Below are 25,050 nucleotides of genomic sequence, written 5' to 3' on the forward strand. Positions count from 1 at the left end.
TTGTTAGAGCTTTTACAGGTGCTCAAAGACGCTTTACAGATATATTGAATAGAAAGGAACAACAAATACATATATATAGTTAAATTCAAATCAAGCAATACAAAAACAATCACACATTAAAAGCCAGATTGAAGAGGTGAGTTTTTGTGAGTGTTTTGAAGGCGGTGAGGTCAGTGCAGTCTCTGATGGGTTGGGGGAGTGAGATCCAGATGGAGGGGGCAGCGACGGAGAAGGCTCTGTCCCCCAGGTCCGGTGATCTATGCGGGTGGGGATGGATAGGAGGTTGGCTTCTGATGAGCGGAGGCAGCGGGAAGGGGTGTGGTGGTCCCTTCTCCCAGAAACAACATAATGCAATATTACATTATATAATGCCCCATTAAAAAGCACTTCTTTTTGGTTTCTACTCCCACTAGAGAAGATCTCTGACTATTTAACCCTCCTGTTGTGTTCGGGTCAAATCTGACCGATTTACTACTTTCATCAATCATAACTTTTTTATTTTACATTCCATTGCATTAAAGCTTTATGATATCCTTCACAGTAGACATTTGAACATATACAATTGCTGATCACCACTTTCATTGCATTTTGGATGATTTAGTCAACTTTGCAACACCCATGGTGTTCCCAGTCAAACATGACCGCCATAAAGAAAAGGAATTAGTAACCATCCGGATCAGATAAAACACACACACACACACACACACACACACACACACACACACACACACACACACACACACACACACACACACACACACACACACACACACACACACACACACACACACACACACACACACACACACACACATACTCTAGATGTGTTCCCCCCCCCCCCTTATGTGCCCAATCCCCCCACATGGATCACACCTGGCACACTCAATACATGTTCAGTGTCTATTCTTTGTCTATGTACTGAAGTTGTTCATGTATACCAGTAGTCTGATACAATATTAACAGTTTGAAAGGGTGTTAAATGAAAGTTGGTGATGATTAATGGTTTTTGTGTTAATAGCAGTTAAAACAGGACCGGTCAAAATTGACCGCAAACACCAAAGTAAGGGGGGAAACGAAGACAATAGGAGGGTTAAGGGAATTCAAAAAAAGTTCCCACAAGGCGCAGCAGTCATTCTTATTGGAATAGTTTTGACTTTGTTGCAATCACTTCACGTCATGGTAAATATCTCTTTGGCAGTCCTTTTTTGCCTTCTCCGTTTATTTAAGAAAACAAATCCCTTTTAGGGATGAAGCACCTGGTGGGGCTACTTAATGGAACGGCTTCAGCCCTACACAAATAAACAGCTTGCGTTTTTGGTGTGAGATTAGGAATGAGGCTAGGAGAGGGAAAAAAACCAAAGAAATAAAGTCAACATATGGAGAGGACAGCAGTCGACTTCCAGCTATAGTGTAGACCGTATAGAAATGCAGGGAACATTGGCACATTGTGATCTTTGAACCCGACGCCACGCTTTTTTTCTTTCTAGAATAGTTGACCAGTGAGTCAGAAATAGGATATTATTTAGGGCTGGAACATATCTGGGTCTTTGTTTTCCACACTTGAACAAATCACAATATTTTTGTGCCTTTTCTTATCCTGGAAAATAACGGCAGAAAGCAGAGCCAAAGAAAAAGGAATGAAGGAAGGAAGTGACTAGTGAAACAAACAGAAAAGTGAAGGCTGCATTTCTCTTAAGTCGCTCCACATGCTGTAGAAATTAGTGAGAAATGAGGCCTTTCTAAACCAGGCATATCAAACACTATCTCAGTTATTTCATTCAACCATTAATCTGCGCACTGCTCCAATTCCTATTATATAGTGTTCACTAGAAGATTCCCACCCATTCTGAATTTGCATGTCTGGGTAATGGCAACATCTTTTGAATACTGCATCAGAATTAGGCGGCCAAGTGAAACTTTTTCTTGAGAACCATCCATCCATCCATCCATCTTCTCCCGCTTATCCGTGGTCGGGTCGCGGGGGTAGCAGTTCCAGCAGAGAGCCCCAAACTTTCTTTTCCCTGGCGACATCAACCAGCTCTGACTGGGGGATCCCAAGGCGCTCCCAGGCCAGCGAAGAGATATAATCCCTCCACCTGGTCCTAGGTCTACCCCTTGGTCTCTTCCCAGCTGGACGTGCCTGGAACACCTCCCTAGGGAGGCGCCCAGGTGGCATCCTAACTAGGTGCCCGAACCACCTCAACTGGCTCCTTTCGACGCGAAGGAGGAGCGGCTCAACTCCGAGTCCCTCCCTGATGACCGAACTTCTCACCTTATCCCTAAGGGAGACACCAGCCACCCTGCGGAGAAAACCCATCTCGGCCGCTTGTATCCGCGATCTCGTTCTTTCGGTCATGACCCATCCTTCATGACCATAGGTGAGGGTAGGAACGAAAATGGCCCGGAAGACCGAGAGCTTTGCCTTCTGGCTCAGCTCCCTTTTCGTCACAACGGTGCGGTAAAGCGACTGCAGTACCGCTCCCGCTGCTCCGATTCTCCGGCCCATCTCACGCTCCATTGTTCCCTCACTCGAGAACAAGACCACGAGATACTTGAACTCCTTCACTTGGGGTAAGGACTCATTCCCTACCTGGAGTGGACAGTCCATCGGTTTCCTGCTGAGAACCATGGCCTCAGATTTGGAGGTGCTGATCCTCATCCCAGCCGCTTCACACTCGGTTGCGAACCGATCCAGTGAGTGCTGAAGGTCGCAGACCGATGAAGCCATTAGAACCACATCATCTGCAAAAAGCAGTGGTGCAATCCTTAGTCCACCGAACTGCAGACCCCCTCCCCCATGACTACGCCTCGAAATCCGATCCATGTATATTACAAACAGGATTGGTGACAAAGCGCAGCCCTGGCGGAGGCCAACCCTCACCGGAAATGGGTCCGACTTACTGCCGAGGACCCGGACACAGCTCTCGCTTTGGGAGTACAGAGATTGGATGGCCCTGAGTAGAGACCCCCTCACCCCATACTCCCGCAGCACCTCCCACAGTAACTCCCTGGGAACTCGGTCATACGCCTTCTCCAAGTCTACAAAACACATGTAGACCGGATAAGCGTACTCCCAGGCCCCCTCCAGGATCCTTGCGAGAGTAAAAAGCTGATCCGTCGTTCCACGACCAGGACGGAATCCGCATTGTTCCTCCTCAATCTGAGGTTCGACAATCGGCCTGACCCTCCTTTCGAGTACCTTAGAGTAAACTTTCCCGGGGAGGCTGAGTAGTGTGATGCCTCTGTAATTGGCACACAACCCTCTGATCCCCCTTTTTAAAAAGGGGAACCACCACCCCGGTCTGCCACTCCTTCGGTACCGTTTCCGACTTCCACGCAACGTTGATGAGACGTGTCAACCATGACAGTCCCTCAACACCCAGAGCCTTCAGCATTTCCGGGCGGATCTCATCCACCCCCGGGGCTTTGCCACTGTGGAGTTGTTTGACGACCTCAGTGACCTCCTCCCGGGAGATTGGTGTTGATCCCCCGTCATACTCCAGCTCTGCCTCTAACATAGAGGGCGGAGTTGTCGGGTTCAGGAGTTCCTCAAAGTGTTCCTTCCAACGCCCTAACACTCCATCAGTTGAGGTCAACAACGTCCCATCCTTACTGTACACAGCTTGGATGGTTCCCTGCTTCCCCCTCCTGAGGTGTCGGACAGTTTTCCAGAACAACTTTGGTGCCGCCCGAAAGTCCTTCTCCATGTCTTCTCCGAACTTCTCCCACACCCGCTGCTTTGCCTCGGCCACGGATGAGGCTGCTGCCCTTCGGGCCTGTCGGTACCTTGCAACTGCCTCGGGAGTCCCCCGGGATAACAAATCCCTGAAGGCCTCCTTCTTCAGTCGGACGGCTTCCCTGACCACCGGTGTCCACCAGGAGGTTCGAGGGTTACCGCCCCTTGAGGCACCTAGGACCTTGAGACCACAGCTCCCCGCCGCGGCTTCGGCAATAGAGGCTTTGAACACCGACCACTCTGGTTCAATGTCCCCAACCTCCACAGGAATGCCCGAAAAGCTCCGCCGGAGGTGTGAGTTGAAGGCCTCCTGAACTTGGGCCTCCTCCAGACGTTCCCAGTTCACCCGAACTACACGTTTGGGCTTACCAGGTCTATCCAGAGGCTTCCCCCGTCACTCGACCCAACTCACCACCAGATGGTGATCAGTTGACAACTCCGCCCCTCTCTTTACCCGAGTGTCCAAAACATACGGCCTCAGGTCCGATGATACGATAACGAAATCGATCATGGACCTTCTGCCTAGGGTGCTCTGGTACCACGTACACTTATGAGCATCCTTATGTTCGAACATGGTGTTTGTTATGGCCAATCCATGACTAGCACAGAAGTCCAGTAACAAACCACCACTCCGGTTCAGATCAGGGGGGCCGGGTTTTCTTGAGAACATGTCATGGAATTATAAAGAGAAATGGATACAGAGTTGGAGGCGGCACCATATTAATTTCTAGGAAAGGGTTGGCTACCGGGTGTAACATTTCCCAAATCCTCTGCGTCCCACTGATCCAGGGTTTCAGAATTGTACAATCTTTAAAAACTTACATTTAAAGGGGCCCTATTGTGATTTAGGATTTACCCTATCCTGCAGTGTGATTTATACGTTTTAGTGCATGTTAAGGGTTTCTTAAGTCCAAAGGTTCCTCCAGAGGGAGTTTCTCTCACACACTCCCCCCCCCCCCCCCCCCCCGCCCCCCCTGCCTGAAACGCCTCCATTTGGACGACTTCACTATGTCACACTTTTGCTTTTATTAGCATGCTTACATATTGTACATAGGCTAAGAGGCATGACATGTCTAAGTGATCGACCAGTCACAACGGAGGCCAGCCAGCTAACCAATCAGAGCAGACTGTGCACAACATACAATTTGAGCCTGAAAATGAGCAGACTAGCTCCCATGTTGTAAATTATCTGATTATTTCTCCTGAAACTGATCTAAATAAGGTAATAAAAGTGTTCCTAACTGGAAATTAGATTTTTTTAGTATTTCAGTAAAGCCACAAATCAAAGTATAGAAAACAATGATTCTACCAGTTTTTAAACAGTATTGTACATTTTGCAGGTGTTAAAGATGGTGAATTATTGTGGAGGGAGGGACAAACTGGAGAGGGAAATCTGTATTTTCATATCCAGCCGCCTCATGCCCCGGCCACACGAGGACGAAAACGGCTAAACGCATAGGATTAACGCAAACGCAATCGCAAAAAAGCTTCCGTCCACACGCAATAGTCATCCGGATAGTGTCTGTCCACACGAGACCGCTCCGTTTAGCTCCAACCGCTGGAGAAGCTGCAGTACATGCAGGAGCCTGTACGTGGCGCTGTAACTTCCTCCACAAAAGCAGTGAAGAAGCATGGTTGTCATGGTTGCCCTTCTGTTTATTCTCCGCGGTGGGGGCCGAGGGAACCGGGCAGAGTTTTTCGCCAGTCAACGTGAATTAAAGTTTAAATCTTCTGACAAAATTATAAAAGTGCCGGTCAAAGGTCTTCTTTGTTATTTATTGAGCTTTAAAACAAATGAATAACGAATCTATATAATATAATAATAATAAAATACACGGAGCCTCTCTTTTTCCTCCCTCTCTTCGGACAGCGCCAGTGTCTGTCTCATGCAGCAGCTGATCCAGTAATGAGTGACCCGGCCGACAGTAAAAATAAACATATTTATAACTAGTTTAGTTTGAGAGGTGTCTCTGTCCTGTCAGATTAGACTTCACTCGCGTTTATGTCCATATCGAGAGAAAGATAAATAATCTGAATTCAGTGTGCAGTTTACTTTGACGCGGGGGTGAGCAGCAGAGGTGGGGAGAGGCGGGGCTATTGCCTCATCATTATCAGAAAATGATCGTATAGGGCGTACACACGGAGCCGTTGGACCCCCCCAGAGCGTTGCGTATGCCGTTCTATCCACCTTGGGACCCGTTATCGTTTACGCAGTCGTTTAGTGCCGTATTCGGTCGTCCTCGTGTGGCCTAACGGTCTATATGACACTAAACAGTAACGCAAACGACCGTTTTCGTCCTCGTGTGGCCGGGGCATCAGTGCTCACACGGCCTGAGCCTGCCAGAGGCTATGTCTACCCAAATGTGGGTTTATTTATGTAATCAAAGGAAAAAGGTGGAGACATTTTTTGAACTGCTATTTATTTACAGTTTTTCTCTTTTGCTCCGGTTTTAGCCTTGGCTGCTGCGTTGTTTTCATAAACAAAGTCTCTCCGGCCCAGCTAGAAAAAAAAAAACACAGGGTCGCTCAGTGCACTGAAAACAGGAATGACAAACACCATTAGCTGAACAATTTCCATCTCATTGCAACTATGTTATTGTTTACTTTACCATATGCGTCCTAATATGGTTACCTCCCTGTCAGAGCGGCCCGGAGCCGAGCGAGGGGCCCGGGGAGGGGATTCAGCTGCCACTTAGACAATAAGAAACAAATGTCACAGCTCGGCAAAATAAGCCCCGCTTTCACTGCCTTTACAGTGCTTGGCCTTCCACGCTGCTTGGCTCAGACTCCAGTGTGATATGTATCTACTCTTCACTGTTAGATGCCCTCACAATGTGCCCCCCCCCCTCCTTCTTTGTCCTCTCTCTTCCTTCTGTCTTTCTTTGTGTGTGTCTCCCCATCGATCTCTGTCCCTGTCCTGGTGTTAGCTGTGTGCAGGTTGACTGATGGGCCTCTGTTTGCTGTGTTCACTTATTTATCAGGGGGTGGGGTGGTGGTGGTGTTGGGGGGGGCGATGTGTGTTGGGTGGCCGAGCAGAGGCCAGTTCAGCCACAGGTCAGGCCCTAAAGCCGAGGCCGCGTTTGAAGCGGAGACATCTTGCCCATGCTTATACTCGTTATGATACTTTGATGAAATCTCAAAAAAGTCAATAAAAACTCTGGAGATTGGAGGAAATGGAGCATTCTGAAGTTGCACACGTGTTGTTTCTTAGTGTAGGTTGAATAAAGTAGTGATATAAACAATAGGGAAGGAGAAAAGGTAAAGGAATACAAAGGTCTAACAGTAAATTGCTCAATAACGAGTAAAAGTTCTGATATTGAAAATGACAGTTATAGTATTTTTGACACAAAGTACTCTGTTTGCACAATGGATATTTTTACAGTAATATAGCATTAAAAACAAAGCTGTATCACTAACAGAAACATTTAAGAACAATTTAGTCGTGTAGTTTGTCAATGCAGAGCCTGTTTTTGTTTTAAAACACTGCCAGATTACTAGGACAACACTGCATCGTATCATATCGGCACATTGTGTCGATATCTATATCCATATAGAATTTAGCACCAGAAATCCTTTATTAGCAAAGGGGTGTGTGCAGGTAATAGACACATGTGAAATTAATAGACGTACCATATATAAAAAAGAGGGAAGCACACATTAAAGAAATGAAAATCAGAGCACAATCCAAGATTAAAAAGCGGCCTAATCAAAGTAAGATATCAAAGCAGTGACGGAGAAATAACATTAACACATTGTAGAAAAGTCTGTATTGCACAGTTTTTACTCAACAGTGATGTTAAAGTCTTATGTAGTGAAGTAACTGCTACTAATAATAATATCACATTTCTAATTATTGCACATAAGAAATGTCCAATAGTGCCCGTTCCTCAAATGTCCAATCAGCTGAGAGTATTCTCCATGGACTGTCCGTATAAAGGCTATAGGCTTTAGGGTCAGGCAGCCTCAGCACAGGTTATTCTGGCAGGAGGTTAGGAAATAAGGTTCTTTTTCATGCTTTCTTTTCCCCAGTTGCTGGAGGATGATGGCAGCCTCACCTCAATCCTAAAATCCTCACGTTTATGATATTTGCCCAGTATTATCTGTGCCGGTGGATGAATGGGAGGACGGAGCATGAGGAATGTAGAAGGTCAGGCTGCGTGATTTACACAGGACGGAGCCAGAGAATCCTTGGGAAAATACTTGGGCCGGGATCAAACAGACGTCATGTGATATGTTCTTAACACTGACCTTTAAATTCATGCATTTTACTGCTACCCTCTGGCAAACCATGCACTAAGTGTAAAACTCTTCCATTTAAAAAAAGAACTGCAAGTCAAAGAAAGCATTACTTTGTGTTTTTGAAGCGGTGCCGTCATGTTCAATAGAGCCTGTTGTGTTCGGCTGGTGTTTTTTGTTTCTTTTACAAAGTGCATTATCCAAAATGCCCTTATTTAACTTTGTCAACATGGATCATATAAATGAATACTAAGCCGATTAGTAATACAGTACTGCATTGTACCAAACAACACATTTGTTTTTATATGTCAAATGTAACATGTAGTAGAATAACAATTACAATAGCTGCCTCCAAAATGAAGTGGAGTGGAAATATTAAGATAAAGTATTTCAACATTTTATAATGTGCGTATCCAAAATGCCACTTTTTAGGAGTTTGCGAATGTGCAGCTATGTTCTGTTGTGATTGGTCAACTACTTAGAGATGTCCCGCCTCTTAGCCTATCACGCAGAAGGTGTTGGAGAGCGAGTGTTACATTGTGATGTCACTAATGCGGCTTTCACACCAGCGCTTTTCCCTTTCTAGCTCCGAGCGGGAGCTTTTCTGGTTCAGCTCCGGTTTCCTTTTTCTGCTCCCGCTCTGTTCACACCGCCCAGAGCTGCCGCTGCTGCGTCATGACGTCACCGTTTACGTGCCTGCTTCATAAAATCCAAACCGCGGAAATCCCTCACATCGACAACAACAACAATGGCCGATTGTATTGAAGCGCTGTTCGCTTTGGTTATCCTCTTACGAAACAACATAGACATCGGACGACTTTACAAGGGACGACTTTACTTGGAACTTTACAAACATCACATGCGAAATGTAAGACTTCTTTGTGGTCTTCAGCATCAACGACGAATCTGCCCCTGCCCCCGCCTCGACGTAAGAGAGACGTAAGCGACGTCTCTCTCTTAGCTCCGAAGCTCTTGCCTCTAGACCGACAATTTTTTGGAGCTGGAAGTGAACCGGATTCCGGAGCTAAGAGGCGGCGCCTCTGCGGTGTGAACAGGAAAAACCGGCACTTTTCAGGCTCCAGCTCCGAGCCGGAGCTGAAAACGCGTTGGTGTGAAAGGGGCATAAGAAGTAATAAAGGAGGCGTTTCAGGCAGGGGGGGGGGGGGGGGATTTTAGCCTTTGGAGACCATTTACATTCACAAAAACCCATATAACACACTACAGGAAGAGATGAACCCCAACAAAAACATAATAGGCACCCTTTAAATAAATGTAGTAGAGAAAAACAATTACAATATGTGCCTCCAAAATGCAATGGTGTATATGTACTTGTATTTAGCATGAAATGGAAATATTCATATTATCAAGGTGAACTACACGATGTGTTTAAAAATGATATAAAGTACATATCCAACATGCCTCTATTTTAAAAATGCATAGACATTCCCACTACAACGAGACACTTCTTCAAAATCCTGGAAAAGATTTGCTCTTGGCGAAAGGCCAGTCAGTAAATACATATTCTGAGTCAACAGTGACTTTGATATTTGTGAAGCACACAAACAGGGAGCTGTGTGTACGCTGGCCAATAATTAGTAGTAAGTTGACATTTTTAACTTGGCGATGATTACTATGATAATATTCAGTTATGTCATACGTTGAGTTGTTGAAAGGAACATCCTGTCCATTATTTATTTAGTGTTTGTCCAGGCCTAACTATCATGTCCACTCCAGTGCAGCCATATTCTGTTGATAAGCTAATGGCACTGACCTTTGCTGCTTTATCTGAGGGGAAAGACTATACCCGCTTTGACGGTAATGAACTCTGTGAAAGGGTTGTTTACTGCCGTCAAGGTCAGTTTCTGAGAAGGGCAGCAGGTTTTCTAGTAAACACATTTACAGCCAAACATGTGTAAACACTGTAAATATATACAGGTGGAGCAGGGGGCCACACTGGCATATTATCCTGTGTTCTTTGTTTTTGTGCTGACCTTTCCCCTGTGACACAAAGCCTACCGTGTGTATATGTGTTTATTTCTGGAAGCACTTTAAAATAATGTGCGCACCAACAAAAAGTAGAAAGCAGACTCTTAGAAAGCATAATGATGTGCATAACGCTGAGAGGAGAGGGGAGAGGGGAGGAGATAGCGAGGCAAACGCAGGACTAGTGGGGGTATTAAATATGAATTAATGGAATGTTGCTCGGGCACATCTCCGGGTGTACTGTAGTGTTGAAAAATCTAATTTATGTTGCCAGCGACTAGCCGTGAAGGTGCATTTGGACTTAGTATCCTTTAATTAGAAGTGAGATATTAGCATTTCATAGGGCTTTATGCTGGGTGAGGGGATCGGCCGGCCACCGCGCCTTCATTAGCCGCTTCTGTGTGTAATGAGTGCCATCATTAGCTGATGGAGTGGATTTGCCCCAGCTCTACCTTGAAAGGCACATCTCTTACATACTTGCAAGGAATAAGGCCCTTTAATGGATTTCTTAATGAATAAAATAACATGCCACTTCTTTAACATTTGACGAGTGCATTTCTGATGGTGTACGCCACCGCTGCCTTTTGCTTTCTAGTTGAATTAATAACGAAATACCTGTAGTGATAATAATGGAAAGTGGGAAGCAAAGGTATGGGGCTCGGCTGTGTTGTTGTGCGATCAATGATGAAATCTGAACTAGAACATTCCCTATCAATCATTTTGACTGTAACTGGCACTTTGTGCACATCCTAATGCTGGTATTGCCAGCACTATGTATGGATTGATAGCAGTAGCTGTGTTGTTTATTTCTGAGGCTTTTATTTTGAAAACCAATGTTCATCTAGAGCAGGGGTGTCAACCTCAAGGCCCGGGGGCCAAATTCGGCCCGTGACTTCATTTTCTGTGGCCCCACAACAGCTTTGAAAGAATATAATATGTTTATTATACGGTTACATGCCGATTTACAGAAGCATGTTGCCCATAAACTACATGTCCCACAATGCATCTCACATTTTAATTTTTTTCTCCGAATTTGAATTTTTTTCTTCAAAATATGCCTTTTATCTTAGAATATATTTTTTTGTTGCAACTTTTTTTACATAATTTGGCTTTAATTTTTAAATCATTTTGTGACATTCTCACTGAAGAGACTTGCAATTATTTGCCCTAGACTTCTGCTTTCAGACGTAGTTAATTATGAAGTTATTACCCTATCCGATAATAATCCAATGCAGAGGTAATAATGTATTATAATACATTATTTTATATATACATTTATATAGTCTTAAAGTTACAACCGGCCCTTTAAGTGCAACCATAATGCTAATGTGGCCCGTGATGAAATTGAGTTTGACACCCCTGATCTAGAGCTCCCTGTAAGGATAGAGTTACTTTCTGGGTTTTTTATTTTGAAAACCATTTATTGTCCAGAGCTTTCTGTAAGGAGCCCATCATTTCTGGGGCTTTTATTTTTGAAACATATCATCTCCAGGAGCTTTCTGTTAGGATAAAGTTACTTACTGGAGCTTTTATTTTGAAATAAATCGTCTTCCATTATATTACATTACATACACAATGTAATGTCTTCTGTGGGATACAGTTAGTTCCTGGGGCTTTTATTTAGAAAAACAATTTGCATCCTGAGCTTCTTTTAAGGATACTGTTACATTATGGGGCTTTTATTTTGAAAAAAAACATATTATCATCCAGAGTTGCCTTAAAGCATGAAGTTATCTTCTGAGGCTGTTGTTTTAAAAAACAAAACAATCCTGGTCTATAGCTTTCTGTAAGAATACTGTTTCTTACTCCGGCTTTTATTTTGAAAAACGACATTGATCCCAAGCTTCCTGAATTACACCAATAAATATGGGGTACATCAAACTGTTCATGTGGACACCAAATCGTGGGGTTTCTGTCAGAGGTCTGAAGAAGTGCTCTCAGTTTTAAAACTATCCATGTTCATCAGCAGGGGGAAAGGCAGGACAGCTATTGGTTAAACCTGACTGCAAATGATATATGTGCTCCTTCACCAACAGTCAAAGACAGTCGGAGGTGTTTTTCTGTGATATGGAAGTCTTCTCTAAGCCTTGGGCTGCGGCGCCATTCTCAGAATCAGGCGTGAAGTGATTAGTATTTTATTGATGAGCTCCCGAAGTGGCAAGTGTGGGAAATTGCATCTTTGATCTCCTTGAGTTTGGGAAATATATCCTGAGAGTGTGGAGCTCTTCAGGTAAAAACACCCCCATCCTACACACACACACACACACACACACACACACACACACACACACACACACACACACACACACACACACATACACACACACACACACACACACACACACACACACACACACACACACACACACACACACACACACACACACACACACACACACACACACACACACACACACACACACACACTGACAGACATGCCGTTTTGGAGGGATATTCCTCCCCTTTCTCCAAAACACATATTTGTTTTGGATGTTTTCACTCAGTCTACATGGTGATTACAGATGTTCATTAACAAAATTGCGTATTTGTTTTAAACTTTAACCAATCACTTTGATATGCTAATTACAGTGTAATTTAATTTGAGCCCTGTAATGATGATGCTGTTATTATGGACATAAATGATGCAGTTAAGCTGAGAGTAATCTCATTTGCATACTGTACATGCCAGTAAATTAAGCCCTTCCCTGCGTTGCTTCAGCTTTAATTTGCCACCCCTTTTCACACAGCATCCCTCAGCCCCTGCACTAATAGCGGGGCCAGCTTGTTTGATGTGGAGAGCCGCTTCCTCACCAAATCCAGTCACAATACGTAATGCATAAAAGCTCTCATTATAACTCTGAGTGCTCTTTTAAGAACTTGGTATTAATAAGGTTCTCACACTTTGTATTGATACACAAAAACAGTTTGCTATAATCATCTTCCCCTTAATCTGCATGAGAGAAATAAAAACCCATGTGATAACGATGTACCCGGGGATTGTTAAAGAGCCCCTAATCATATTGTATATGTCCTCTTCTATGTGTTGATCAGAGATATCTTCAAAGAGGTGATTGTATTTTGATATCCCTGCTTTGAGTCAAAAGATGAAGAGTCTTTTTTACCACGTTTCCTCGCTCACTAATTGAAAATATTGTATGTTTAGGGCAAATCATTTGGCTGCTCGTTTTTCCCCGTGTACAAATGCTTTTTGATGTGTGTATAAAAGAGGCATATTTCCGACAGAGGGCCACGGCTAGCCTGGATAAAAAGCCCCTGCGTCTTCATTAGAGAAGCAGCACCTCATGGTGTCTGATTGTCTGATGTTTGCAGTGAGAAGGTAAACATGTTTGTCACACAGGGGTGTATTTATACTGATCAAACATGTGTGATAGCCCGTGGTGAATGCTAAGGACTTTAGCTCACAACAGCTCTCCTCGCATAACTCCCCTTTTTCTTTTTGAAGGTGGGATCGGAGGGTGTTTTATGGACTTTAACACAGACAATACAATTGCCCTTCACTGAGAATGCTCCTCCATTTTGTGCCATAAAGAATATTATTTTTCTGCCAGCCAATTTTCTCTGTTAGTCTCTAATTGGATACATAAATCTCGGCCGTTGAGGGTGAGAAATGTTGCGGTGTCACCCAGTGTAATCTTCACCCTTATTTACCAATTCATTAAGATTCATTGATGCAGGATCGGTGAGAGGAAATGACAACATAAATCAGGCCTCCAACATAATGACCCTAATCAGTTGGGAATTGCAGAAAATGTCATGATGAACTATGTCCTTGTATTAGTGCCACTGTACATTGTCATTGTGCTGCTTTACGAGTGGGACGCATCCCTCCTGACATGGGCTGTATTTAACGGAAAAAGAGTTGTTAAAAGCTGATTCCATTAAAAGGCAGAAATTCATGTAAGGTTTTTTGGTGTTTAGCCCCCTCTCCCTTTATCTTCACTGTAACTGCTTAATGGAAGGTGCAAACTCCCTTTCCCTTTTAACCCTTTCTGTCCTCGCTCTGGGAAGGCTGCGGCTTTTAAAATAATAACACGCTCCTTAGGCTGAAACGACCCCTGGACTACGTCGAGGAGGAGGCATCGCTCCTTCAGAAGCAGCAGGATGGGTCAATGTGGGGGGGGGGGGGGGGGACAGTCCCATAGCAGTGACTGTGACTAATAGCAAAATGGCTATTGTGTCACAATTGAAAGGAATACTTCACCTACAGCAGGATGTATGGCAATGACCCCTTGTTACCTTGAATTTGGCTAAAACATTTCGTTTTTCTTGCATGCCTCCATAGTAAAACATCACGGTCACTTTGCATACAACTGGGTAGATGAAATCAAATATTTTACATTTCATTTTTAAAAGTGCTGTTTGCGTGGGTGTGGGAAGACAACCGTGTGTTGAGGTAATGTGTCAAATGCACTTTAATGGGAAATCCAAGTTTAGCAATAACAAACGTGTTTTGATATGGTTCAGTTTTTGGTAAACATTTTTGGTTACTCGCTTAACGTGGATGCAAGCACATTTTTTCAAGTAATCACGAGAACACGGGGTGAGTAATTGATAAGCAAATGATATTTTTGTCGTTGAAAAATTCCTTTTTAAAGGGGCAGTTTTATGCTTTTTGGGGTTTTCCTTTTCCTGTAGGGACATTCGTAGGGCAAATATTATTCATGTGAAATAGATATTGCACTTTCAAATGTAAAGGTTTAAGATTCTGTTCAGAAAATCAACAACTACTGTAGACTTAATCATTTGAGTTACTCTAAATAAAGCTTCACCTGTGTTTGTGCATATAGAGACAGATTTAGCAATGCTAAAGATTATTCAAATAGCGAGAGTTAAGTTTCCTCAGCTTTCCTCCACACTCGATGACTTACTCCACATTAATTAGCGGCTTACTTTGTGTGTAGAGCGGCGGTTAACCACAAGTCTGTCTTAAATCTTTTCCCCCAAAAACTGATCTAGCTACATGTTGTCAGCCGACAGAGGAAGTGTGCACTCCAGTGAGTTGACAGCAGCTCTAATAATATTGTCCTCTCTTAGCGCAGGTATTAATTAGACGAGTTCGTTAAGGCTAACCTTGGTTTTCCCAGGAAAATGCATGTGACACATTTCCCCTCCACGAGTCCGCATTCCCACACCCGAGGGAACAGCCCTACCATGAATTCTAGTAAAAATGATTAAAAATATATGACATACTTTAAGTAATGTTAAAACAATAAGCGCTATCGCAGATCCCATAGGATGCTGAGAGATTGAAGTTGTGTTTTACTTCACATGTTTGACAGGTTTAATTGGTAAGATGAGCTTGAGGGGGAAGCAATGCCAGTTTTCTTTTTTCCCTGTGCATTGAGCCTGTGGTCAGAACAAGAGGCCCCTGGTGTCCGTCCTCTCGCTGCAGTGTTAATGGGCATGAGCCACATGTGAGCGTGATTATCAAAGTCAAATGAAGGAGAGCCACTGAGAATATGTGTGGCGAACCACTCCTAAAAGAAGCTCCACATCCCAGAATTACTATTCCATTCATGGACAACCAGATTTAAACTCATTAGACTTCTCTATTTACTCAGTCTCCATCGGCCTTAGTTGTACTAAAAATACCGTGGCCTGCCTTACTTTGGCACATTCCCTCATTGTCTGAGCACAGCAGGCCTCCGATGGGCTTCATGCAAAGGAGACAAACTGGTTTGTGTATTTTCTGAAATTATGGATCTACTTGGCTTCACCATGGAGTCGCTCTTCTAGAACCCTTTCTTATCGTTAATTCAACTGAGCTTGTAGCATGATAATACAGAAGCTGGTTATTCCTATGCACATTTTGTTCCTCTGCTCGTGTTGTTGTAATAGGTTTGGTTGTAGATTACATGCCTGAGAATCCTGTCCTGAAAGAGTGGTGCAGAAACGAGTCCTAAAACCTAGAAATAACTTATGTTACCACACGTCTCCAAGTCAGTTATTTTTACGTGTTTGTGGTTAAAAGCCGGAAACAGAGTCCGTGGTTAAAACAAGCTGAAGAGATTTTAATGTTTTGTTCCCCGAGATAAACTAAAAGTGACTACAAAACGTCATCATGGCCACCTTTAGCTTAGCATTGGTGATGTGCAACCATGACGTAGCTCATTTATAGCCTATAGCATTAGCTTTTCACTACTGCTGATTGGATTCACACTTCAAAAATCACAAAGTGGCATTCATTTGTTGAGATCATCCTGCTGAACAGAACGTGGTAGCTATCATAAATATGTGTTGGCCACAGAGCTTATTTTCTGTAATACACAACTGCAAAAATTGTAAAAATGCCATCGATTTTTGTCGAAGGAACATTTTGTGATGCTAACTTCCAGGTCTGCCTCCAAAAATATATCACTGCACGACTCTTTAGGATTGTTATAAATATGTGTTGCTCATATTCTATTCCTTTCTTTTGTGAGGTGTAGCTGTTTGTAGGCTATTAAATGAAATCAGTAGGGGAACTAGAGACAGAAACTTTGGATTATGGGTAGGGAAGCCTCATTGAATGGCTTCAGCTCAGCAGATGGCAAGTTGTTATATCCATGAAAAATTCATAGTCAAGGCGACGTGCAGCTTGAGAAGTCCCTACACACTACCTTTTGTAATCACTACTCATTCTAGAACACAGTGTTTGATTTAGCATCTGAAGTAGCTTGGGATCTGTTAGTCACACATACATGAAGTAATCAAAGCCATGCCCTTGTATTATTGATAAATAACATATCGTGTAGATTCAATTCCACCAACTCCCTTTTTTGTTGTTGTTGTTTTTAGCACACTCCATACCCTGATGTTGTGAGTGCCAGCTCCCGGAGACGCCCTTTGTTATTTCCACAAACCTAGTTACTGAATAATTTAACAAGGTAAATGTTTAACATGTTTTTACAAGTTCCTCACTGCACTGTTGTGGGGAGCAACTGTTTGTTGGTGTCTGGGAGAAACACTTGGTTGCCTCGCTTGACAAAGATGTGTTTCCATAGGAGACCGCCTCGCTGCCCGCCCAGCTTGTTCTCATTCACGGTTGCTCGCGAGCAGCTGCAACCCACCATCTTAATGCGCCTTCAAATGTCAGAAGAATGACTTTTTGTTTATCTTGACTTCTGCCTCGCTGTTTATTCTAGCCCAAGCTGCATTTGCATCGACCTTGATTCCCTAAAGCCTGCCAGCCCCCCCCCTCTCCTCCCCTCCCACAATCTGTTTACACTACGCCTGCCCCGAGTGTCACCTAGGAAATCGGCTGATCATTCCACCTGGTTAATATGAAATGGCTCCTACAAGGAGATGTGTTTGTTCATAAACACAAAACCCCAGCGCCTCCTGTTTACTGTAGCCATGGCAGCAATCACTTATTAAACAAACAGCTGCTTTGTTTGCCAGCACGAGAGGTCTGCTTACACCCCGTACAAGGTCTGGGAAGAACTTACGTCTAGGTCTCATGTGGGGTTTGTGATTGAGGTATTAGTTGCGAGGGCTGGGCAGTTTGTTGGTACTACACTGCAGCAGGAGTCTGCTGATATGCATTGCTTATCTGAGACTTGGTTGAAGTGGCTGAGGAGATTACATGGTTGTTTGGTCTGACTGCGAAGTCTCCTTTGGCAGAATGTCATCCCGCCGGTAGCTCCTCTCAGCAGAGACGGACTGAGGATTGTCAGAGCGGCAGTTTGAGTTTGGATCAAGGTGGTTCTGGTTTGCAGAGGGTCCTGCTTTAGTGGGATGTGAGACTATGTTTGGGTAAGGCTGTCTGTTGGAGGAGGGATGCCCCAATACAAGACATTTAGATTTTGTTATCAATACAAAGGAAATTCCACATTTCTCATTATCCAACAATAAACATTTGGAGATAGTGTTAGGAAGTTAAAAGTCTTAGATCAATCTGTCATTTATATTGATGTGAGTATGAAAACATCGCCTACAAACAACTATATTTACACAAGTTTCTTGCGAAAAAAACTACATTCTACAAGATTACGTTCAAATACATTATGAAAATCTTATGTTTGTAATTTACCATTGCCTAAGACTTATTTTTTTACTTGATAGAGCTCTAATGACGCTACAAATGGTAACGCAAAGCAACCTCTGTTAGCTGTTGCTTTGCTACTGTAGTTAGCTACGCTGAACTGTGCTGCCCAAAAGCTGCTACGGTTCAAGGTTCAAGGTTCAAGGTTCTTTATTTGTCATACGAACATAGCTACAGAGTAGTTATGTCGATGAAAATCTTAGGACACAGGCTTCTCCAACAGTGCAACACAATAATACAGAAAAACAGAAACATATAGTGCAAGTAAATATTAAAAAGTCAATACAAAAAGAAAAATAGTTTAAAAAAAGTGAAATAAGAGTCTATATGCAAGCTATTGGAATGATATATTAGATAAATAGATCAATAATTACTAAGTAGCAGATGAATGTTATGGATGTTGTTTGATTAGCTACGATTTCAACACAGTTTTGTTTACAATGTTGCATCGTCAGGGACAAAAGATAACGGTTTTCTAGACGTGTCCATGAATAGGTTTGATTTTAACGCTGTCCTGGTAGCTTCTGTACTACCTGCAGAACTGAAAACGAGTACCATCACGTCTTCAGAAGTTTGCTATCGACTTTGTACCCCAGCATCCGTTCTCGTGACATACCCATGTTGGAGTACTTTGTTGTCAGTGATGAGGGTTGTGGTTATGGATTATTTAACACACAGCTCTTGTTGTCTTTTGACTCCCTAGAATCAGGAGCCAAAACACAGCAGAACACAAGACTCTTAAGAAAGCCTTGAGAAGATGTCCTGTTGTTGTGCCTTTAGCACACGTCGATGTGTTGTCTAGTCTAGCAACCAGGCCGAACCTAAACAGCTCTAAATTGAACCTCTTCCCATTGTCTCCTCCTCCTCCTCCTCGGCGTGTCTTTATCTCCCGCCCAAGAGATGTTGTGCTTTTGTTGTGTGCTTGTGTAAACACGGGCTGTGTGAGAACCCTGCTCATCGAAGCAGGTGGCCGCGGAGGCTTTACTGTCATGAGCATTAAAGAAAAACAGAACACGGAGAAGGGTCAGAGCACAGCTGCGCACGCCGACCCTACCTTGAATCCACTGCCGACTTGTTTGAGCTGTTGAATTCCAGACAAGCATGACAGGGGGACAGGCATTAGATTTCCAGCAGGAGAGAGAGGGGGGGGGGGAAGAAGCAGGGGAAGGGCTGATGAGCTCTGGCCGCCGGCTGTTCTTAACCTTCAACCTGTCTGGTCAGGTGGGAGACACATGTGACTCTTGTTTGTACTGTACTCCCCATATTCCAGGCACGGAAAACAAAACAAACTGTCAACAAACAGAAACTCTGACCTTTTTTTTTTATTATCCAGTATTTGTTCCAAACACTTGTTTTGCAAGCAACCCCCCCCCCCCCCCCCCCCCTACCCTTACCCTTACCAAAGGAACAGACATGCATCTAATAATCAACAGCACAGCCAGTTCTTTTGCCTTGTTTTCATCTCCTGGAATTTCCATTATTTCTATTCTTTTTGAAACTATTTTTTCCGAGAAAACAAAAATATGACATGCTCTATTAATAATGAGGTTTTTTTCTCTCTCTCATATCTCCTTTTGTGTATTGTTTTATGTTGGCATGTTGTGTTTGGAGCTGAACACATGTGCTTTTAACCCCAGAACCTCCTTATAGCAGGACACTTGACCCATAATTACAGCTATAGTCATACTTGTTGTATAAATGGACCGGATGGAAAGACTTGGAGCCTTGTAAGTCTTCGCAGAAGAGGCTATCCCATGAGTAGAGTGGAAATAAATAGATAGATAAACATTAGGCCGAGTCACGTGTCCGAGCCGCCCCAGCTGATGATGGCGTCCCCGCCTCAGCGCCTCACAGATTAACATTGTTATCAGCACAACTCTCTAATAAGGCTCTTTCCTATCTTCTTGATATTTATGATGGATAATGCCCATTTTCCATTTTCTTCTTTCCTCCGATTTCTTCCTCTCACGATATTGCAGCTTTGAATTATTATGTGGTGAAATTAATGAGAAAGTAGATTTATGGGTTTCATTTGTTTGTCAATTCGGAAATTAATTGGGTGTTAATTTTAGCCATCCCCTCATCAGTGCCGGTTCTAAGCATGCGCGCATTACTTTGCATTCATTGTAGCCTTTCCCTCCCTTTATCCTGGGTCACTAGTTTTTGCATACATTAAAATAGCCCCGCGGCTCATTCCCTTGATTACTTTTGGAGATGCCATGCATTTGGAAATGTACGCCTTTCCGTTATAATTATGAAGATTTCACATGGAATGACAGTGCATGTATAATAGCCATTACTTTCCACCCTTTTTTATGAAGCATTGGAAGAAAAAAAACAGAAAGCAGACCATTCTTTTTCTTTCAGCATGTGGAATAAATATCTTTTATTTGAGAAATGAAATGGGGGTGAATAACGTCAGCCCATGGTTTATCTCAAATGGCATTTAATTTCAGCCCGAGAATGTGTGTTTTCTAATTGGTGAGTTGGTGCGAGCTGGGGCCTGTAGGTGGAGCCGTGGCTGGCTGCGTCCCATCCCGCCGTATTCCTCACTCCTTGTTTAGAAAATCCCATTATGGAGGGAGGCTGTGCCAGACTGGAAGGGTGAGCCGGGTCAACATCTGTCTGGAGGGGGGGGTGGCTCTAGCTCCAGCCCAGGACCGGGGCCTGTAGGCCGAGCAGAGCTGCTCAGACAGGCCCTGAGTGTGTGGGCGTAGTGACACACAGTGTCAGATGACTCACTCGGATATGCTTCTACAACAGAGGAGACGTGAACCGTAGAGGACTTTAATTTAGCTCTGGTGCTGTTTTAACTCACCACAACTGCTACTGAGCTGGGCCACTGTCCCAGAACTGTTTCACTTTATCGTTTTGCACAACTTTCAAAGCACACAAACATATAACAGATAACAAATGATATGCAGGAATCCTACTATAGCTTGTTTGAAGTGTCTTACTAAATGATTGCATGTCATAATTTGTTATAAAAAAACACAAGATTAATATACAAAAAATATGAACACATAATAAAAACATTAATAAAACTAAATGTGAAGAAAAAAAGACAATAAATGTGATTGTGAAAATAAATAATAATTGAATAATTATAAGAAATAATAATAATAAGAAATAATAACAATAAAATAGCTTTGAAAAAAACCGTTAAAAAAAGAATAATCCAAAAATTCACAACAAATAACCGAATTAGTAAAACTAAGGAAGACATAAAGCGACTTGTATAAATAAATACTATATAAATGCAAACTATAACATAAATAAACAAATATGAAAAATAGTCATACGAATATTAAGATTAAAGACCAATTAAAACTGTATGAGTCTGCGTGTAGAAAAGTGTGGAAAAGGAAAAAGCAGTTAGAAAACAGCAAATAAATGTTATTGTACGCATTCCTGGAGCAGCATTTTGTTTTGTGGGCGTACCCCTAAATCAGATTGAAATTTGACCTCTGCGATTGAGACATTAGGGTTTGGAGATCTGATGATTGGCGAGTGATTTTGCTTTAAAGTATATATTGAAATGCACAAACAATGGTTTTAAATAACCCCCACATCTAGATTAGTATCTCACCTATGCTCTGTAAATATTCTTCTGTGACAAGTTGTCAACATCAATTTCCTGTCTGTCAGCCTGAGTGTGTGTCCCCACGGTGTCTGGGCTGTGTGTCTGCATCTTGTTTAGATCTGCACCTCTGGAGACACACATTAACTCTCATTGGCCCCCGTTCCTATTACACGCCTTAAACGCAACACCGTAAATCTGCATTTAGTTCCATTTTCACCTTCTTTCATGATGAGCCCCAGTGTTTTAAAGGCATTTATTCTGCTTCATATAAATAATTAATCAGCCAAGTTAATTCGCTTCTGCCTGAATTGGTCAGCTTCATTAACCGCCCTGAAATTGGGGGGGCTAGACGCCGTGCGCCACCGAGGCCTCGACCGAACCACAATGGCTGTAAATCATCCCACTGATTTGAGGAATACGGGGGCACAGAAATGCGCCGCCGTCACTGGCATTTGTCCCAAGAGAGACTGAGCAAGGGTTGCGGGGGTGGGGGCATCCAGTCTGCCTGCCTTTTGTGTATCCAAAAGCAGAGCAGAGGTTGTACAATGTAAGCAAATAGCTGTGTATTCACATCTAACAGATTACTGCTGTCATACTTCTACATAACGCCCAACCAGTATTTATATGTTATCCTTTTGAGCTGGATTAAGTTATGAAAGACAACAAGTCAAAGGGTTTTATTTATATTCAGACCTGTGTTTTGGTGTTAATTGAGCACCCCTGAAGGATTTGACTGTTTTCTCTCGGCCTCAGATTGGATGTTTCTCATGGAGATCCTTTGGCAGGCCTCACACAGTCGCCCCTGTTTCCCATTAAAAAGCCATTCGGCCGTGGTTCTTCTGGGAGCCATGCGAGTAAATATATCCATTTCCATAGAAAGTGTTTTGTTTTGGAGGTTTACTGTTTTCTTGGGCTCCTCTCACTCAGGTTGGATTCCCCCCTCCCATCTAAGCCGGACCCCCCAACCCTCCATAATGGAGAACACAAACAAAACCCTCTTCTCAAAGTACACAGACTTGTCATCTGCAAAGAATCTGCCCCGGAAAAAACACCACAAAAGGGCGGCTCATTATTCTGCGGGATGAGCATGTGTTTGCCTCAGTGCACATGCTACAAGCAAACAAACAAGACACAGGGAAGCACAGACAAACAGGGAAACCTGCAATAAAAGTGAAATTGTGTGGGAAGGATATGACAGATGTTTATAGTTTGGCCCGGAGTTAAAATGCGACCTCATTGCAGTGTGTTTTAACAGCTGTTTCTCCCCGTCCCTGTTTTCCGTGTCTTCTCCCAGGTTTTTCAAGCCATGATGCAAGAATCTGGGACGGAGGCGACGAGCAACGGACTAGCCAATCAGAATGGAGGAGCGAGCGTGGAGGGCGGGGCTAAGAGTGCCACGCCGTCAGTGGAGGTGACTGCCGCTGACCTCCTGCATCTCCAACAGCACCAGGTACACCCCCCCTACTTTCGCACCTGTCTTTGCTTTATTAAGACATGTCAACAGCAGGCTTCTTCCCCCCTCTTAAAGTGCCACTTAATATTTAATCCCACCTCGAAGTACATCTAGTACATAAACACATTATTATTATTATTTATGTATATTCAGGCCCTTTTGGAATATTTAAAGAAGCAGAAGTGCTCTCTCTGTGTGATTGTGTTTGGTTGTGTTTATCGTGGCATGCGGCATCTGCATTTCAGTGAAATATTTATCGCGGACATATTTTAAGTGTGTAGGTGTCGCAGGATTTTATAGACAGTTAAGATACCGTGACATCCAATGGGATGACAGCATCTTCCCCTGGCTCGTTGTAAACACACCTCACACTCACAGCTAATGCCACACTCTGCCGCGTTAACCGGCGAGATGGCGTTCAGAGCCCAAAAACATTTTCAGCGTCTCAGACTGTGAGGCAAACAGACAAGCTCTTTCTGTTGGTGTCAGCGTTATGTGTGGCACACGACACTGCGTTTAAGGGAACAACATTGAAAAGATCAGTGTGTCTGCTGCTATCTGGGTCCATCCGACAGGACGACTCGGTTGTTGTCAGGAGCTGTTTGGTGATGATGCACAGGCTGTGTGCCGCTGTCTGGTGTCACAGCACATCCGTCAGCTCAGGGAGGGCAACACGATGCACCCTGCAACACTGGAGACTGGGCCCTGTAACATATAGAGCTGAGCCATAACTCACTGTTATCATCCATCATCTCATGGCAGTATCGTCATGACATCAGAGCGATATGATGATGTGACACTGTGATCACAGATCTGTTGTCAGAAGTGATGATAACCAGTAAATTCATTCATATCTCATTCTGACAACACAAAGAATGAGACCCTTTTCATAAACAGCTTAGCCGTTTGTCATCTCCCTCGGTGTAATACACGGGTCAATGCAGTCATAATCAGCTGTATCTGTTTAGACATGGTATTAAGGTAAACATCATCCATATTTTCCTGCCAGATAGCATTTGGTAAAGCTTGTGGACCATCTACTGGGCTTCAGCAAACTACGATTCTAACCAGAGGACCATTTTCAAGTGTCAATGTGTCTTTGTAATAAAGGCAATGATGGCCCAACAATTAAATGTGTAAAAAAATCAAAGCGATTTTGCTCATCCCTACTTATAAATCACTGACATAGTACGTAAAATGACCTCATAATTGATTATTTTTACATTGTTACAAGTTGTATATTTTAATGATGTCCCTCTTTTACCACCACTTGATTTATTTGAGTAGAGAGAATGTATGAATAATTGGAGGGGCAAACATGCAGCACAGGCCACATTGTTTGGATGTCGTCATGTTACAAGTACATGGTGTGTGCCTTGGAACAGGATACCTGTGTGAAGCACGATTCTCAGGGAATTAAGTGAGACACTATTGGAATAAATAAAAAAAGGAGCGGATTAGGCTTTAATCCTGAGAATTATAATGTGGGATAACAGGAAATAAAAGTTATATTCTAGGCGCAAACCAAGTAGGCTGATGTGTACAATATACGTATTACTACATGAATGGAGAAAGGGTAAGGGTTACATTGTCAATGGTGTTTTTGCGCTTAATAAATATAAAACTTCCCCCCCTCCCAAAAAAAAAAAATATCTTCAAAACCCACTGCAGTCAGCATGTCGTTGTGTCCCTGGGCAAGACACTTCACCCCAAATTGGTCCTGTGGGGATTGTCCACAGTATTGAATGTATGTAAGTCGCTTTGGATAAAAGCGTCTAACAAGTGACATGTAATGTAATATCTGTCCTTGTTGGGTTTAGTGTTGGGTATAAAATGGGATCAATGCCTTTTAACTCAAGTTTAAAACAACCTTAAAGACAAGGGTATTTCACAGAGTTCCTTGATAGAATAGATGCTCCTGAGACAGAACATGTCTAATCTTTGGGAAATACATCATTGCCTAAAGCTGATCAATAAATAAACACAGCGTTTTAGTTGTTTAGGCCTTCACAGAT

At 43.2% G+C, this 25,050-nt stretch overlaps 1 protein-coding gene across 15 annotated transcripts in view; it reads left to right on the plus strand.

Annotated features, from left to right (window-relative positions):
• The window catches only part of foxp1b (forkhead box P1b), a 210,224-nt gene that overhangs the window by 86,169 nt on the left and 99,005 nt on the right, over window positions 1–25,050 (plus strand). For 14 of the 15 annotated variants that reach the window (XR_004568602.1, XM_034212290.1, XM_034212288.1 and 11 more), the window contains one exon: window positions 22,877–23,032. Coding sequence is in view for 14 of the 15 variants with exons in the window: in XM_034212290.1 (XP_034068181.1) it covers window positions 22,889–23,032 (144 nt within the window). In the remaining variant the exon portion in view is untranslated. Of the gene's footprint in view, window positions 1–16,823; window positions 16,843–22,876; window positions 23,033–25,050 lie in introns of those variants that run through there. The other variant, XM_034212293.1, reaches the window with a different exon arrangement.

This window comes from Gymnodraco acuticeps, unplaced genomic scaffold (assembly GCF_902827175.1).
Source record: "Gymnodraco acuticeps unplaced genomic scaffold, fGymAcu1.1, whole genome shotgun sequence".
Lineage (NCBI taxonomy): Eukaryota > Metazoa > Chordata > Actinopteri > Perciformes > Bathydraconidae > Gymnodraco > Gymnodraco acuticeps.